Below are 18332 nucleotides of genomic sequence, written 5' to 3'. Positions count from 1 at the left end.
CAACATGTGTCTCATCTACTGTTAAGACCCCATTTCCTCGTCTGACAGCTGAGCCACGGATAAGGAGTTTCTGTTCTCATCATACACTCAAGGAAAAGTTTCCTTCTGCGCTCCCACCCTCCCACGAGGTGTTTTCTTTTTTCCTTCTAACTCCAAAAACTAGCACTCGCTCTTTGTCTGCACCGTGCTGCTTTTCAGAACAAAACTCAACCACTGACATTTCATTTTTTCCCATTTTTATTTATAAAATGAAGGTGTTAAAAGTCTAGGAAGCATTCATCACTGGCAAGTGAGACTTCAAACATATTCATATTTAATAATAATTCTCCCTTTAAGACTGTCTAACAACAGAGTTTGTACAAGGCAAATAATTTAAGGACAATATTTTTAAAAAATGATTAAGTGACTACATATAACTATGACCTCCTGGCTTTGTGCACAGGCGTAAGACAGGTGCTTGTACCGACAGACATCTATACAGTAGTTAATATCACAATAATCCTGAACATTACTCTTCAAAAACTGGCTTTTGTTGAAACATAAATGTTTTGTACCATATGTTCGGCTCCATTAGTGCTGTGAAAATGTAATGGAATCAGAAGGTGAGTACAAAGTCCTGAAGAATCTGCTTTTTCGAGTAGATCATAACACTGAAGCCCTCCATCAACATGCCTGTGAACGCTTTAACGAAAGCAGTTCAGTGCAAATAATGGCGCCAAATACGATTCTTTTTCCTGGTTTGTTACATATAGACCACCGCAACAAATCCAACCTAGTTAGCACATGAAAATACAACATTTTAAAATGACATTTTTAAACCCAAGAAGAACATTTTTTAAAATATACAACAGATGTAACACAATCATATTATGTGACATTACATTTGTACCTATGTGAATGGAAACAGTTGTGAAGGAAAAACTGACATGTTGTGCGATGCTGTGTGGCGTCGCTGGCAGAACGTTATCGGCAGATAAGCGGTTTAACATATAAATTGCAAAAAAGTTGCTGTTTATCACATGTAGCACAGAGATAAAGACGGCTTACATCAGCTGTACTCTCGTTACTGGAAATGCTCCAGTTTCAGACCAACCACTCATAGGAGGGCGACTCACCAGCAGTGAACTAACCTGTGTTATTATCAATGCAAAATGGAGCAAAATGGATGTTACACAGTTTTTGGACTAGAGAGTCAGCTGGTTTAAAGACTTTTTAATGTCTAATCCATTTGCTAACATGCACCTTGGTAAGGTCATGTCTAAAAAGGCCGAGGGCCACAGTGCATAGTGTGAAATTGCTATACTACATTGTGCAGTACATTGTTGTTCAGTGTTAGAGCAGAAATGTAAAGTAATAAAGCTAAATAATGAGCCGGTGTTAAATGGATATAGCGCATTTTGATCTTTCACACGAGGGTTGAAAATGTTTTTACATTTTACAAATAAACACAGAAAGAAAAGATGTTATTGTATTGGTGAACAATTCATTTTGCTCTTATTCCCCCTTTCTTACATTTTAGCACACGGTGGAGAAACAAGACCATTTCTGCAGGAAAAAATGCAGCATTTTTGCCACAATGATGAAATGAGCACTAATTAAAAACAGGATTTACACCAGTGAGACACCAAATGTGTAGACCACCTGCATGAAACATTGTACCTGTTTTTCAACCCCTGATTCAAAACCTCAAATACATAAATGAGACATAAACTGTATATCAGCAATGTGTCCTTTCTGAGAGTTATCAGTATCTCCCACACAGGGGTTTGCAGTTTCTTTGGGCATCAGGGACACAGAGTGTAAGCACTCAAACAGGTTATACACCAGTACAAAGAAGTGAAGTCTCTGTGTTTCTATTACATGACATTGTGTATGCGTGTATTGTCATCTCATCCGGTTATATAACATGCAGGTAGGTTGCCTTGGTGTCCACCCCTATCACATTTTTGGCGGTGCATTTGTAAAATCCTGTATCCATGCTTGTCGGTTTTTGTATCACTAAAGAACCCTGAGGGCTAAGATAGCGGTTCCCATAAATGCGAGGCTGAGCCATGACCTTCAGCTGCATCAGGTCTGGTGTTTCCCAGGTAACTGTCGCCCGGGGTGTTGCTATGGTCAGGCAGGGCAGTTCCACAGCGACACCGGGGCGGGTGTAGGTCACAGGGGAGGGGCCTGTTGTGATGCGCGGAGGGTAGGCGATGACAATAACAGGAACTGTGATCACTGAAACTGAGGAAGAGTCATAACTCGTGGATCTGCAGGTGTAGGTGCCACGGTCGAACACAGAGGCCTGCTGCACTGTTAATGCTCCATCCTCTTGGACTAAGTAACGGCCTGAATCATCACTCTCACCCTGGGACAGCACCTTGCCACTGGGCATGGTCCATGTGAATGAGCTGCGGGTAAAGCCAGGTGTTTGAGAAGCAGGGCAAGGCAGGTGAAGGGTCTCTCCATTAATGATGCTCACAAGAGAGGCTGTTTGGGTGATCACAGTGGGCGCTGAGGCAGTGCCAGTTGAGGATGGGGGGCCAACTGGGTGAGGTGGTGAAGGCAATCTCGCTGCACTTTGCCGAGGCTTTTCAGTAACTGAGATTCTCGGGTAAAGCACAGGTGACGCTGGCTTTGAGCTTAAGGACTGCTCTGATTCCACTAACCCTCTTGAGAGCGGCACCTTTGTTAAACCAACCCTTTCTACCCTGTGTGGAGATCTGACCTCCTCCTGCTGGTCTGACACCTCCAGCTCCACCCGCATTGTTGTCTCTCCTTTCTCACTTCTCACTACACAAACCAAGACACCACCATCACTCCCTCGAACACCCCGCAGCTCTAAGGTACCATTTCGGTGCACAGTAAGACGACTGCCATAGTAGGGAGATGGCAACATGCCATTCCCAGGCAGAAGCCAGAACAGACGCGACTGACGGGAATTTTGGGAAGGGCATGGCAAAAAAATAGTTTGACCTTTAACTGCTTGCTGCTTCACCGCCGTTGCTACACCCAGTACTGTGTTGGGGGAGTTTTTAGCATCAGTATTACTACTTAACTCACCACCATTTCTGCTGTCAGTCCTTCCTAGATTACCGCTCCTATTAAAATCATCCCCTCTGTGTGTGCTTGTCCCAACTGCTTTATTAGACACAGTGCTACTAAAGCCTCCAGCATTTCTCAAATTACCACTTAACCTGCCATTTTCTCCGCTCGTATTAGCGTCATTACTAGCCTTTCCTGCAATGACTTCATTGATATTCCGTGCAGGATTTCTCTCAGCACTACCTTCTCTAACTGTGCTGCGACTGTTACCTACACTGTTGCTGTTGTGTATAATACTAGGTCTATTCATATTAATTCCAGTATTATCTGCTTTAGTGCTTACATTCCTAGCACGGTTCACCCCCACGCTGATTACGCTACTGCTCAGTTTTGTTGTAATTCCACTCACAAGTCCGTTAAATCCATTTTGACTATCATTCTTAAGGACAGGATTAGAGCTACTGATTGCCAAATTAACACCACTGCTTGGTACAATGTTTCTTATCCTCTCATTATCGTTGTCATTGCTGCTGCTGTTGTTATGCAGCTTGTCTGTGATTCCAGACAATCCATAGCGGATTATCCCCCCATTGTTAATGTTGTCCCCTGATCTGGTGTCAGTTCCACTATTATTGCTCCAACCTCCACCTTCCACTCGGCCACGCAATCCATAGGTAGGCGTCTCCACCTCAAGCCTGACCACCCTGCTCCTCTCCCCAGCTGAGTTGCTTGCTTGGCACGTATAGTTTCCCGTGTCGATCTTTTGAGCTACTCGCACCTCCAGAGTGCCATTTGAAACCACCACTACTCGTTCAAAATAATAACCAGATCCTAAACTTCGTGGGATAACACGGTTTGCAGGGTTGAACCACGTCACTGTAGGGGTAGGGTTTCCTGTGGCTCGGCACGGAATTCGGGCCGTTGCTCCCTGGCGTACTTTCATGACATGGTAGCTTCTGTCATCAGTAAAAGTTGGAACAGATGTCATCATAACCTTTACTTTGACCTTGAAAGGATGAACAGATGATTTAATTGTTTAGTGTTTTTAGTTGTGTAAAAGCTTCAGTTTGAAAGCACTCATAACTCATGCAGCTCATGACAAAGACTTTTAATTAAAATGATGAAGAAATTACTTGTCTTACCTTCATGGTGTCGTGGCCGCCTTGATTCTCAGCGTAACACGTATACTCTCCTCCTTCTCCAGCGCTTACTGCTGGAACCAGTAACGTCCCATTGCTGAACACTATTAGTCGTTGTTCTCGGCCTCCTCTGTCTTCCCCATGCAACACGCTGTTCACCATGGTTCCATCTGGTAAGGTCCAGTGGACAGCTGGGTCAGGCAGCCCTGATGCCTGGCAGTCCACCTGCAGAGGATCAGTGTTCCAGTGATGCATGATTTAAAAGGTTGTTGACTTTTTGTTTGGGATGAAAGCTGAAGTCGTAAGAAACATTATAAATGATAAATAACAACTACATGCTGCACTCTAAAACACATCTAAGCCACTACAAATTTCACACTCACACTAAAACACAGCTCATAAATCTTTAAATTAAAATAATTATTTTTAAAAATCCCACACTTGCTTTGTTTTTTTTTTTCTTGACATTTTTCACCAAGCCTTTAAATATTGATGTGTGCTTTATTTTCTGCTGAAAAACACTGCTGATGATTCATAGCTGCACATTTATGCGTCGGCAGGTTTTTCTTTCTTTTTTGACCCAAATAATATAAAACATTTTTAGATCCCAACTTAAAACCTGAACTTTAGGACTCAAATGTACCAACCCTGGCACGAAATAACTCTAAAACTCAACAGTAAACTTATATAAGAGAGGGACAGTTCAGATTTAGACATTTCTTGCCAGACATTTTAAACAATACAGCATCAAATGAATGAATGAATTGAATTATTTCACGGGAAATATGCAGTGCAAACACTACAACTTAATAACAACCCAGATTCAAATAAAATTGAGTGAGAAACACAGACTGGAAATAAAATATTAATCGCTTGTGTGCATTTATCAAACAAACTTTGCATCAGAAGCGGCTGAGAATTGCAATTTAATTACATTTCTGTTTTTCTGCTCACCTTCAGTGGTTTCCCGACTGACACCATCTGAGTGAGCAGTTGTTTTGGTTCAATCGTGGCGGGTTTCGCAGCTACAGTAACACGCAGGAGGCGATAATCATCTGCGACCTTGTTCCGTGCAATGCACAGGTAGTCTCCAGCATCCTTCTCCGTTACAGCTTGGACTGACAAGGTACCGTTAGGATGCACCTTCAAACGCCGGTCAAAACTTTCATTCAAACGTAGATAATTAAATTAGATGAAGTACTATTAAAATCAACAACATATGTAGTGATACAAATGTGGACATTCCCAGTACCTTAAGTGCTGGTCCACTAGCTTCCTGCTGGGGGTCCTCCAGATAATGATAGGGGTTGGGTTGCCAGTTACGGAGCAGTGAAGCTGTAAAATCCCCCCTTGTGGGACAGTAGAACTAGATGGTGATGTAGAAATAATACGGGCTTTGCTAAAAGGGGAGAGGAGCAAGGGATTCAAAACAATAGATGCTCTCCTGTCTGTAGGGGAAGCAACTCTTGTGTTGGTTATACTGGGTGAGACTTTATTCTTATTTATTGACCCCGTGGAGGGTGGGGAAAGGGAAGAAGAATTTGTTTTTTTGACACTGGTAAAGTGTGTGTGGGAGGCAGTGACTGTTTTATTAAATTTAGGTGATGAGTTCGAGGACCGGTAAGGGTTAGATGAGGAGTGAGAAGAGCTTGAGGTGAGCGACGTCTTGGATTTTTCCAAGGGAGATTTAGAGGAGCTAAATGGATTTGAGGGCTGGTTAGAGATACTCAGACCTGTGTCATTAATGAGTGATGAAGAAGGTGGCCTTTCAGTAGCAACAGCTTTTACTCCTTTATGACTTACTTCTCCCTGTCTTCTTTCTCCTTCTGCTCCCCCTTCAATTTTTAACTTCACTGTTCTCTTATCGGTCCCCACAGCATTATTTGCTGTGCACTCATAGCTCCCAGAATCCTTTGGCCCGACTTTTCGAATATGCAGTGTCCCATTGGTCAAGACAAAGAGGTTGCCGTGGAGAAACTGGGATGGGCGAACAAGGGTCCCATCTGGGATTCGCCAGCGGAGAGTTGGTGGAGGGGCACCTCGGGCTGAGCAGTGAGCATAAACTGGCCTCCCCGGAGACAAGAGCAGGTGTTCCTCTCTGGGTTGCTGTATCACCGGAGGTAACGAGGACACGTGTACACGCACAGAGGTGCTGGCAGCACCAGCTGAGTTGGAGGCCACGCAGCGATACACTCCTCGGTCACTGGGTAAAGTTACTGAGATATGAAGAGTTCCATTCGTGTCCACGCTGATTCGACTGGTGGAGGGGCCAGCAGATGTCATGACAGAACGATCTGGCAGAACCCACGAGAGCAGAGGGGCGGGAACACCATCCGCTTGGCACTCCAAGTGCACTTCTCCGCCCTGATGAATGGTGGCTTCTCTGTAACTAGCCAGCTGCATACGAGGGGGGCGAGTCCAAACTTCCAGGGTCGTTAGCAACCTGCCATGAAGAAGACAGGCAAAAAAAACCCCTCAATTTATGAAATATGCAAAGGCAAACACACAATGCATGACTCTATCAGAAATCACATAAGAGGCACCAAATCATACTTTATATATACAGGTTTGCATTACTGCGTATGTCACTGTTTGCTGTTATAACAACAGACTCAACAAGCATAACTGCACCACAATATACATTATGCTGAGTAATTTAATTACACATTACTGTAGGCTGATGTCATTAATATTAAAATACTGTGCCCTGTTGTCATTACACAACCATACTGTATGCATAACATATATCCGTAACCTCACCTATCACGACCCAGCATGCTTTGTGCACTGCAGATGTATGTGCCCCTGTCCTGCAGCTGAATATTCTGGATAACAAGGGTGCCATTTGACAGGACCTCAAAACGCTGAGCTCTGGAGTGGACTGACATCACCGCTCCTGAGTGAAAGACATACAGCAAGAGAGTAAGACAGACAGACGCACACAAAGAGAAGCAACGAGCAAAGAGAGTGAGGAAAAACGTTAAGAGGGTGAGAAAGAGACAGAGAGGAAAGGAGGAACGGGGGCACACCAAATGGCACAGCATGAAGTAAAGTCAGCGATGCAGTGCACAAAATGTTCCATTACTTGCTTGCGATGTCTTTCCCACATGGCAAGCTAGAGAAAAGCCTATTGTGTCCATGCCAGTGTATATGCTGGTTGTTAATGGGGTTTTTTTTCATCACAGTAAAATGTGTTTGTATTCATTCATAGCACATATTAAAGCTGACGCTTATTTCCTTTAGCATTAGTGACCTCAGAGTGTAAACCTTTAATTACTCTGCTTTAAATGCAAAGTCAATAGATTTTAGACCATACCATACAGACATGCACATATGCAATAAACTGGTGAATGCGAAATAAGCACTGCTGCGTTTTCCAGCAAAATTAAAAGAATAAACATGAAGCCTGTTCCATGATTTGAGTTTATGCAACAGATTTAAAGTGGCGGTAAACTGGATTACACACTGACATAGCTCAGGGTGTTTTGTTTAAGGTATGTTAGAATAAATGCATGCTGCAGTGTGCACACCTGTGGCGACTTTAATCCACGTGATGGTGGGTTTTGGTTCTCCTTTAGCTTCACAAGTCAGCCTGGCAGTGCTCTCTGCTGGGAATGACACTGTCCTGACGTGCGGGTCTGCAATCCTTGGTCTGGATCTCACGACTGGAGCCTACAAGAGCACATTAAATCACAGGATAATGAATTTGACTCCTTTAAAATATTCAAACCTTTAAAGATATCTGGGATTCACTAATGAAACATTTTAAACTTTACAAGTTTAAAATGTTTCATTATGTTGGCCTGAATTAGGTTGGCCATTGAGTTTCATTTTCTTAACTAAATAGCCAGTGACTGGAGGGCTTCCAACAACCTACAGCAAGCAGGCCAATTAAAACACATTTGTGAAGTTATGAATCAGCATGAAAAGTCTGATTCACAGGGGCTAATTAAAAACTGCCAGTTTGTAAAATGTTTCTTATTGCTCTTTTTTTTTTTTTTTTTATTAAATAGTGATATTGTGGAATAAGATATATAATATAGCTTCACAGTGATCTCAGACTTAGAGTTTTTGTTGGTGGACTGAGATTTTTAATCTACTGAGGCTTGCCAACAAGGCCTGTAAATTAATTAACAATTGATTACTTTAAATCCCATGGGATTAGACTCACATAATGCATAACAACACATAATGCTATTGATTGTGGAACACGTGTTTTTAATTTTGTTTTTTTCTTTAGATCTCTGACAGAGCTCTGGAGAATCCATGAAATTGTAGAATTGTCATAAACATCCTTTAATTTTAATTGCAGGTCATGTGGATAGAGATTAGACTGTTTGGAGATCTAGATTTTGCCCCAAGGGCTTGCAGAGTTGGGTGTAGTGTGTGTGTGTGTGTGTGTGTGTGTGTGTGTGTGTGTGTGTGTGTGTGTGTGTGTGTGTGTGTGTGTGTGTGTGTGTGTTGTTTTTTTCTGGGTCAGCCAACTCTGGTTTGGAGCATCAGAGGCACTCACTTGGTAAAGAAATGTTAATGTGAGTTGTGTGTATATAAACTGCAAATTACATTTAAAAGTGCACTTAAAGAAATTACCCACTGCATAAATTACTAAATGACTAAAAGCAAGTAAAAATGGGGAAACATTAATTTGCAATTGAATTAACACTAGAAAAGAACAAATGGTGGTCCTAGTTTGGCTGTTATTCTCTTTGTAGTGTGTGTGTGTGTGTGTGTGTGTGTGTGTGTGTGTGTGTGTGTGTGTGTGTGTGTGTGTGTGTGTGTGTGCGTGTGTGTGTGTGTGTGTGTGTGTGTGTGTGTATGTGTGTGCTTGCCTTAAAGCCCATTTTGGGTAGCACTACCTATAAAATAGAAATGTTATTTGAATTCATTTGGACTCACCCCAGGAGCCACAGGGAATGAAGGGGACCAGTTAGTCCTGCTGCTGTGTGAATCTGGAATTGAATTAGCGCCGGCGTTTTTCCAGTCAGTGGGGGGCCGACTCTGGTTTGGAGCACCAGAGGCAAGCCTCTCTCTGGGGTCAGCTAGGTCGATGCTTGGCCTCTCCCGGGATGATGTTTTGGTATTTGCTGATGTCATTATTGCAGCGGTACTGGAAAGTGTGCTAGGCGTAGCTGCCCTAGAAGTTGAGTGAATTTTGGCTGAAACTGTAAATGTTGGAGTAGTGGTAGTAGTAGTAGTAGTTTTAGTAGTTTCAGATGTAGTAGAAGCAGTAGCAGTAGATGGAGGGTTAAGAAATCGGGACGTAACAATGAATGAGTTTGAAGAACTACTAGTAGTAGTGCTAGTATCGGTAGTAGTTGAAATCAAAGCATTATTATTAGGGTTTATTGTAGTGGTAAAGAGTTCAACTACAGTAATAGTAGCGGGAGTAGTAGGTGTAAGAATAGGTGTAGCAGAGGTAGAAGCACTTGCAGTATGTCTGGTAGTGCTAGATGTTGGAATAATAGTCCTAGCAAATATGGTGGAACTTGTAGTCCTAGGATTAATTGCAGTTGTTGTGGGAAGCTTGTACTCATTAGTCATAGCAGAAGATGTACTTTTAGAGCTGCTGGCATTTGCATTAGAATAAACCTTTTTAGGGGCAGTTGTAGGATTTGTTATGGTTTTTGCAGTAGCTGCACTGGAAACTGAAACAAGGGAGGAGTGAGTTGCTGGAGAGGAAGACTGATATAGTATGCTCACAAAATTCTTCCCCAGCTTTTCACTGTGTTTGTTTGGGGGTGTGTCAATATGCTTGCCTAAGGCTGTTTGTGTTTCTGTGTGTTTGTGTATACTGTGTGCTAAGGTATGTGTGCCTGGCACATGTGTTTCTGAAATGACAAAATTAGAATGAGTGGGTGCTGGTGTGCTGAAAAGAGTGGACTCTTCACTGTCTGGTATCTCTTCCCTGTCTGGTCTCTTGCCTGAGTGAGTCATTATAGCTGTAGGTGTGTATCTGTTTGTATACGAGGGGGAGGGAGTCTGTGAGGGGGAGGAAGATGATGAAGCAGAGCCAAAAAGATTCAGAGCAACATCGTTTGGAGCAGTCTTAATATGGTCTCTCTGTGTCGACAAAATTCCCGCAGATGTGGCTGTTGAGACCAGTGACAACATATTGATTTGATTTGTAGTGGTGTCAGGTGTCACAGCAGGGGTTATTGGGTTTGTGGGTTCCAGGGGACGTTGGTTTGGGGTCAAAAGTTGCACCCTGGGCCTGTTGATGATTCGTCTCCGCTGTCCAATCTTCCTGTGTGAGTTCCGAGGTCTTTGGGGGCGGGAGTTTGGCACCAAATTAGGGAAGAACCGCTGTCGGGGATTCTGTGGTCTCGTTCTTGATGGATTGGGGTTCACTTCTCGCTCATCTCCTTCAACTGGTTCTGGGACAATTTCATTTGTTCCTGACACTGGATAAGATGTGACCGGTTCTTTCCGTGTCACTGCGTTTGCTGCTGTCTGTGTTTGTGAACCCGGTATCTCTGCCTGCCTGAGTGTGTCTGTCTCATTCTCTATCTGTTTTTCTGTTGACCTCTCTGTACCTTCTTCTGTCTCAGAGTCTGTTTCAGTCTCTGTTTTTATCTCTGTTTTTGTCGGGCTTCCTGTGTTAACAGGTTGAATGGGCTGTAACTCTTCCTCCTGAAGAACTATATCATCAACAGACGACCCTTCAGTTTCTGCTTCCACTCCTGCTGCCTGACCTCTACCTCTATCTGTATCATCATCTTCCTCGTGTTCTATCGTGACTCTGTCTTCAGCTTCTTGGACCGGTGCAGCTGTGGGCTTTTCTGTTGTGATAAGTTGGCCACGATTAGCGAGAGCAGTCCTTTGACGTATCTTAGCCAAAAGGTCAGCCCATTTCTGCGGATCTATCTTTTTTTTGCTCGTGCTAACTCTACGTTTGTTCTCAAAGAGGTTTCTTCTCTGGTCTGTGGATGAAAAAGCTGCACCGCCTCGTCTCCGGGAGCCTTCTCTTACAGGCCCACGTCTTCGTGGGTTTCCAATCGGATAGCGTCTGTTTGGGGGTCCCTGAAACGACACTGGGCGTTTTCTATTTCCAACAGTCGCCTCTTCCACTTCCTCTCCGTCCCCTGATCCTTCATTCATGTCACGTAATAAAGGAGCTCTTATCCTGGTTGACCGGCCAGCAGCAGACTGTGGTCCTCTGGGAAACGAAGTCCTAAGTGCAGGGATATGCTGTGAATTTAATATCAGCTGCACTGACAGAGCATCTCTACCATAGTGGTTGACTGCAGTGCAGCGGTAATGACCACCATCCCTCAGGGAGGGGTTAGGCAGATAGAGACTCCCATTTGTTTCTATGGTGAGTCCACCTGGCACAGCAGTTCCTCGGCGTACCACATTTCCATTTGGCAAAATCCAGCTTAAATAAGGCTCTGGTGAACCAGACATCCTGCAAGGCAAACTGACAGGTTCTCCAACTGTCCCTGTGACAGGAGGCCCCACTTGCTCTCCTAAATGCGGAACAGAGGACTCCTCCACTGCCAGATGCAGAGGAAGAACATCTACGTCCCTTCCAGCCCTGGCAACGCAGTAGTAAATCCCAGCATCTGACAGTTGTACATTTTGTAGCAGTAAAACAAAGCCTGAAGCCCGGAGCCTGCCATCTAGGGTGCTGGAGGGGGAGAGGAGTTCAGATCCATCTGGGAGAATCCACTGTGCTTTGGGGTTGCCAGAAGTGAGAATTGGGCAGGGTAGCTGTACTTTACTGCCTGCTACTGCTGCCAGTGCTGTGGTAGTATGATTAGTTGAAATCAGCACCCAAGGGTGAGAAGCAGCAGAGGATGATGAGAGTTGAGAGGTAGGGTCAAGATGAGCAGAAACTCTTGTTGAGTATATAAGCTGAACCTTATGTCCATTAGACTGCGCTCTGTTTAGCTGAATGCTAATAGCTGGCTGCATTAACCACTGAGGCCTGGCTTTAACAGAAGCTTTGACTCCAGTGTGATAATATCCATCTGTCTCTGCTGCCTGCCTATAGCGGTAGGCCAACGCTGGGGATTTACTCAGCATGATCTCCCTCTCGAGGCGAACTGCAGTCTCGCTGTAGTAAGCCAGAATCCTCCAAAGTTTCTCATAGCTCTGTCTCTCCACGGGGCACTCCAGAGAGAGCGAGAGAGCGAGAGGAAGAGGAGAAGATGAGGACACGGAGAGATCTGGAGGAGGATCAATATCTTGGGAGTCGGATGATTGAGTGATGTTGCAACTCAGATCAACACTGTACCCTTGCTGGTCAGACAAACCCAGTGAGGCACTGCCTAAGGGCTCTCTGAAGGTCTCACTTGATTTAATTTCACTGGGTTCTGTCCCTAAAGGTGCCTCTTTTCCTGGAGACGGGATCACTGGTGAATTGCACGTTAAAGCAGTCTGTTCAAGCAAGCCCTGCCCTTGAAGTGAATTGGGGGATGTACATAATGGACACTGTGGGCCACCAGGACATTTCATCAAGCCTAATTGAAAGAGGGAAACAGAGAAAATGATATCACAAAAGACAGCCTTACCATATCTAATGTCATAGCAGCTATGCAAATACACAATAGCACGTTTTAGCTCTTTCAACATATAACTGCATATTATAGTCATTTATTAGTCATGGCAGCATATTTTAAGCATTCATTACACTTTATATCTCTTACTAATTAGGTATGGTTACTTAATTTACACACAAATCAGAAATATGCATCACTTCATTACTACACAGGAATCATTAGCCTATATTTCAGTGGACACACATCAGTGCTGTCATCATGGATTAGTCATGGCAAGTTAAGTCTGGCATATCAATGAGACACATTTCACGGCCTAGCTTTCTCTCACATCTCAATAACAGCCACAAAACACACTGGAAGATAATGGGGAGAAACAATGAATAATTTGTGACAAAAAGCAGGTGGAGGGCGGTAGTGGCCAAAGGTTCTCAGATAACAAAACCAGATGCATTAAAATGAATGGTTTTGGCATGCAGCTCTCGGTCTCGGCTTATAAAGTGGAAATATCAACAAAACAATCTTCTGTTTCTCAGCCCGTTCCCAATGTTCCTTCTCACCTTATCTATTTCTTCTTCTGAACACGTTAGAGAGACAAAACAATAAGTGTAAACAAATGATTTTTTCAGGAATGGCAGTCACCTGGGTGAGCCAGAGTCCAAGAAAGAAACCAGTTCATCCTGCAGTCACAGCTCCACGGATTAGCCTGCAGCATAAGAGTTTCCAGCAGAGGTGCTGTTGCTAAAGCGTCTTTGGGCAGGGTGGTTAGACTGTTGTTGGAGAGGTCCAGGTGTCTAAAGAAAGGGAAGAAGAAAAAACTGATATGAAAACAGAGGGAAAGCAGAGTCTGAATCAAAGCAGATGGCTGCTTGGACTGAATTTAAGTTAACAATTACTGTGTTGCCCTCACTCTCAGGACTACCAGCAGAACTAAATCTGGTTATACTTTTAAAACCAGATTTCCCTCGCACTGATTATTACATTGAATGTTTGAAGTGTACAAGCTCACCTGAGTGTGGAAAAGTAATATGTATTCAGTAGGGACAATGTGCATAGAGTGTGAGGGTGCAACTGATGCAGCCTGTTTCCTTGTAGACGAAGCAGCCGGAGGCTAGGCAGCTGGAGCAGGGCCCGGGGGTGGATGTGCTGGAGGAGGTTGTGATCCAAATACAGGCGGAGCAGTGAGGTCAGGCCAGAGAAGGTCAGCGATGAAGAGATCTCTCTCAGCTTGTTATAGCTTAGCTTTAGTATCTGTGGGAATAAAGGAAATGAAATGAGCAGAAGGAATGGAGGATTAGGACAGACATCTAAGGCTGATTTAAAAGGAAAAGAAAAGTCGGTTACTGGACACCACATGCTGGCAACATGAGTCTATAACATGAGAATAAAGAGATGTGTAAAAATCCAAGTAGAAACAACTTATCCTGAGTAATTTTTTTAAAATACAAGCAAAGATTTCAAGAAAATAGTTAAAACATTTACAAAACTACTGCTGACAGCATATCCAGATGAAATATTCATGCTGTGCATCGGGTCAAACTAAAAGGATATCCTAGAACTGGCGGGGTTTCTCATTATCCAAATGTAAAATTTAGCACTTTCCCCAAAAGGAAACTGTAAGAAATCTATTGCTATTCCAGCCATGTGTGAAGATCCCGCCAGAAATTTAAGAAGGCGCACCATGAAAATCAGGTTGTGGAATTTTGTTTCTGTGAGGCTTACGTTAAATCTGCCCTCTGGGGAGGCTACTGAGCTGGAAGAGTTCCAGCTGCTGACGGATCAAGCATGTGAAGACGTCAGCACATGAAAATATGGATCCTATTACCACAGAACGGCAAATATATCAGCATCTGCCTGGGAGATGAAGGGAACAATTGCTAGTTGAGTAATATCACTTCCCCACGGACTGCTAACTCTGCCCTCAGGTTGCTTCTCAAATGTCCAGTGTGTTTCCTGTCACCAAGCAGTGAAACGAATGATGATTGCTAAATTATGCATCACTTATAAAGAAATTAGGAAAAAAATGCTGACGTTTTGAATCTACGAAATGATGACTGTTCGCTTTGATTGATTAATTCTAGATTAGTTTTGCAGATCAGAGCTTTAGCTAATGAATCGGTTTAATATTAATAGTATGACTGCAGGATTTGGGCACATTTATCAGTGTAGCGTCGTTTCTAAATTACACCAAACCTTTTTGACAAATACTATTTATCTTGATAATCATACATTACTGGCGTTATCAGTAACAGAAACCTTCTTTGACAAGCGGTTTTAATGTTAATCTCTCATAGTTAGAGTGTTATTAAGAGTGTTAATTACAAGTATTTCAGATGTTACTGGTCTACTGTATCGTAACTTTTTATCTCCACTGTCACAAAATGTTGTCTCTCCTACCCATTAGGGTGTTGAGGCGACTGTTTGTTGTAATTTGGCGTTTTATATATAAAACTGCCCACTCTCTGTTTAATTAGATTCACTAACCCCAGTGAGAAAGGTCAGAAGTATTGTCTTTCTCCTCTTCCTGTTTACCTGTAGCGATTTCATGTCTCTGAACGCTGCATCTGGAAGATGATGGAGGTCATTGCTGTGAAGCATCAGAAGCTCCACCCTCCTTAACCCAGCCAAAGACCTGTCATGGAGGTTCCTGATGCTGTTAAACCTGCCAGAGAACAAAACACCATCTGTATACTTTAAAAAAAAATTTCCTGTGTTGACTGATTTAAAAAAAAAGAATAAAAAACACCCAAAAAAGCTTTAGCTCGTTATCACTGATATGTTACATATGTGTGAGCAGCATACTTTGTTCTTTTGGATGTATGTGTGTTTCCATACCCTAAGTTTATGCGTCTGGTGTGTGCAGGCAGACCGGGAGGTATAGCGAGCAGTGAGCGGAAGGTGCAGTGGACTTCATTGGCCTGGTAGCAATTACAGGTCCTGGGGCAGGACTTGCTCGTGGGCACAACAAGTGCCAGCATCAGGAGAGCCAGTAAAGCCGCAAGCACATTCACTCCCCGATTCATTTTCATTTACTAGAGGAGACAGTACACTATCACTGCAAAAGAGGAAAAGGAAGTCAGGAATAATGGAGAGAAGCAAAGAGCACCAAAATTTCTCCAACAACTTCTGTCAAAATAACCTCTTTCCTTTTTTTAAGTAGAGACCACAGTGCTACTCCTCACACTTTTACTTATACTCAAGCCACAGAGCCATGCTGGAACACCGCACCTGTCTTAAAGGTGAGATATTTAAGTATAAGACATACAGACGCGCATGCGTGTGCTTAAGTAGTTAGCGGTGTGGCTGATGCGATATATGAATGAAGGTTTAAGTCAAAGGGCGCATTAGGAGGCTAGAAATACTCCCGCCCTCTCCCTCGCTCGCTCTGTTACTCTCACCCAATCGCAAAATTAACATAAAAACGCCAAACATTTAAATTCAACAGACCAACTATAGAGCTAAACATGAGAAAGCTTTTCGACCTATAGTTAAAATTTAAGTAAATCATGCTGATGAGCAAGAAGCATTGGAGATAAATAGATTCTTTTACCGCGTTTCACAACATACCTTGAAATCCTTCGGTCCGGGGGAGTTAATCATTTAATGGAATTATTCATTTTGACCATCAAACGCTGACTTTAATCCAGCTGCACGGTTCGGAAATTTAAAAGCAAATTTATGCAGTTTATCCGCCCATCAGGTCCGATACTTGGAGTGAATTCCCAAGAAAGTTATCACCTTAGAAGAGAGCCAAGAAAATCCTGAAAAGTAATATCACTTTTTTTCCAACTCCACAAAACTTTTTTTTAAAGTATGTTAACAACATCCAGAGTTCTTCATGCGTCTCTACAAAAGTAGAGCGGCAGGAGCGGCAAGCGGACTATTTGCATAAGCGTCTGGCGCTGTGTGAATGTGTGCGAGCGTGTGTTTGTGTATGGGACAGTGGATGTGTATTTGGAAAGGGGGACTGGACTGAAGTGCACCGAGTGACGCTCGGGGAGAAGGGTCCATCCAAGGAGGGGCTTTCTCTGGAAACCCAGAGGTAACAAGTTACCGCGTTCGGGCTGCTGCTCCTCTCAAATGCGTGTAGCTGTCAGAAAATAACGCCAAAACTCATTTGCAAACTCTTATGTCGGATAAAGGCTCTTATAACTTCTCTAGGAAGTTTAACTTAGGTCATTTTTTCTATATAATTTTAATTTCGAGAGGGCTTCTGGCTTTTACTTATTTCATATAATCTTACTGTCTGAACAGTTTTTAAATTTAAGCTGCAGAAATGTGGAAATTTGTGAACAGTAAATATTGTCATTTGATCTGACATCAAAAATAAGCTCATTAATAGGATAGAGTCTAAAGAAACAAACTATGAGGTATCCATCTGAGCCTCCTTATTACTATATTATAGTAAATATGATTTTGACCTATTGCCATTAAGATGGCTTCTCCACTCTGCCAGAAGATTATTCTGGTGAAAAAAATAGTAAACTTCTGTATTTAACTAAATTTAATGTAATATTAATCAAAGATATTGGGCAATGAAAAAAGTCTGAGCACACAAAATACCATATTACCCTCACCGAACCATTAAACGCACCCCTTGATACCAAAAATTACACAGAAGACATGACCTCTGTCTCTTCATTGGCCCTTAGGCTGTCTCTGATGTACACATTTGGGTTAGGATCTACATCTTATTCTAATCCATCTGATGTGTCACAACTTTTTCAAGGACACTGAAGCAGAAGCTGAACTGCAGCTTGCTTAATTGGGAGATCCTCTGTTGGTAACATGTGGTTCCATATTTTCAAGTTCCACTAAAAATTTATCTAATTTTCAGGCACCACGTGGCGATTACACCTCCTTCTGTGAGACTTAAATGAAGGGACAGCAAAAATAGACTGATGCTCCTCAGCTGTTGTCCCCTTTAAGTAACCCCACCCCCATTTGTCACAGTAAGTTAGTGACAAGCGAGTACGCCTGGCAGAGGCTCTTTGCATTCCTTTAGGTCATTAAAGCGATATTTCTGAGAGAGAAAAAAATCACCTTATTTACCCTGGACAGAAAAACTGCTTGAGTTTCTAGGTCTCTCAATAAACTTTTCCAGCACAACTGAAAGGTTTTGTTTTTTTTTTTACTCACCACAGGGGGCAGCAGTACTGAAGTGCAGCAGCAGATGTGCAAATAAGGTCACCACTGAAAAGTTTTGAAGAATTCACATCAGCTGCCTGAATAATGGATTGTTGCTCTAATCCTGAATGACTGTTCATACCTGCTGGCTTGACAGTCGACAAGTGAACATCCGCAGACATCTGAGTGGATGGGATTTGATGCTTTACATTCACCAGCAAAATTCCCTCTGATGTTTTTCAACAGATGATCCAGTCTTCACCACCTTATAACCCTTGTCTCTGCAGGCAGTGTTGGCCTGTGAGAGCTTAGCAGCTCTCACATGCTGCACCGATTCCCTGTAGCTGTAATATGACTGTAAAAAGCATTAGGCCCAGTCCCAGCTCACTTCATTACAATACTTATCACTGTTATTGGAATGTATTGGACCATAATAAATGAATCACTGTCTGTCTAACTGGAAACAAGTAAGGAATGAAGACATAATGTAATATAAAGGCTCCTTGGGGGAAGAGAATGAATGAAGGGAGTCAAGAGA

General features: G+C 43.0%; 1 protein-coding gene across 1 annotated transcript; it reads right to left on the bottom strand.

Annotated features, from left to right (window-relative positions):
* Positions 1 to 296: 296 nt before the first annotated feature.
* On the bottom strand, positions 297 to 16590 carry LOC146651266 (matrix-remodeling-associated protein 5-like). The gene is made up of 12 exons (XM_085384025.1): positions 16235 to 16590; positions 15503 to 15722; positions 15200 to 15329; positions 13677 to 13918; positions 13310 to 13461; positions 9066 to 12631; positions 7700 to 7841; positions 6930 to 7065; positions 5422 to 6612; positions 5124 to 5331; positions 4173 to 4394; positions 297 to 4036 (listed from the first exon to the last, which is right to left on the bottom strand). The coding sequence occupies exons 2-12, from the start codon at positions 15694 to 15696 to the stop codon at positions 1898 to 1900; spliced, it is 8322 nt and encodes a 2773-aa protein (XP_085240151.1). The 5' UTR covers positions 15697 to 15722; positions 16235 to 16590; the 3' UTR covers positions 297 to 1897.
* Positions 16591 to 18332: the final 1742 nt, after the last annotated feature.

This window comes from Rhamphochromis longiceps, linkage group LG16, assembly GCF_057381845.1.
Source record: "Rhamphochromis longiceps isolate RC_006_pf linkage group LG16, R_longiceps_female_GT1.1, whole genome shotgun sequence".
NCBI lineage: Eukaryota > Metazoa > Chordata > Actinopteri > Cichliformes > Cichlidae > Rhamphochromis > Rhamphochromis longiceps.
Note: the sequence above shows the minus strand (reverse complement) of the source record. Positions and strands in the feature narration are given on the sequence as shown.

What these genes read in the sequence shown, in the direction of transcription:
- LOC146651266 (XM_085384025.1), bottom strand. Translation starts at nt 15,696, where the DNA reads ATGAAAATGAATCGGGGAGTGAATGTGCTTGCGGCTTTACTGGCTCTC. An exon ending in ACCAGACGCATAAACTTAGG is followed by an intron (nt 15,330 to 15,502) that starts GTATGGAAACAC and finishes GTTCTCTGGCAG; the next exon opens with GTTTAACAGCATCAGGAACC. An exon ending in GTGGATTAAAGTCGCCACAG is followed by an intron (nt 7,066 to 7,699) that starts GTGTGCACACTG and finishes TCTTTCACTCAG; the next exon opens with GAGCGGTGATGTCAGTCCAC.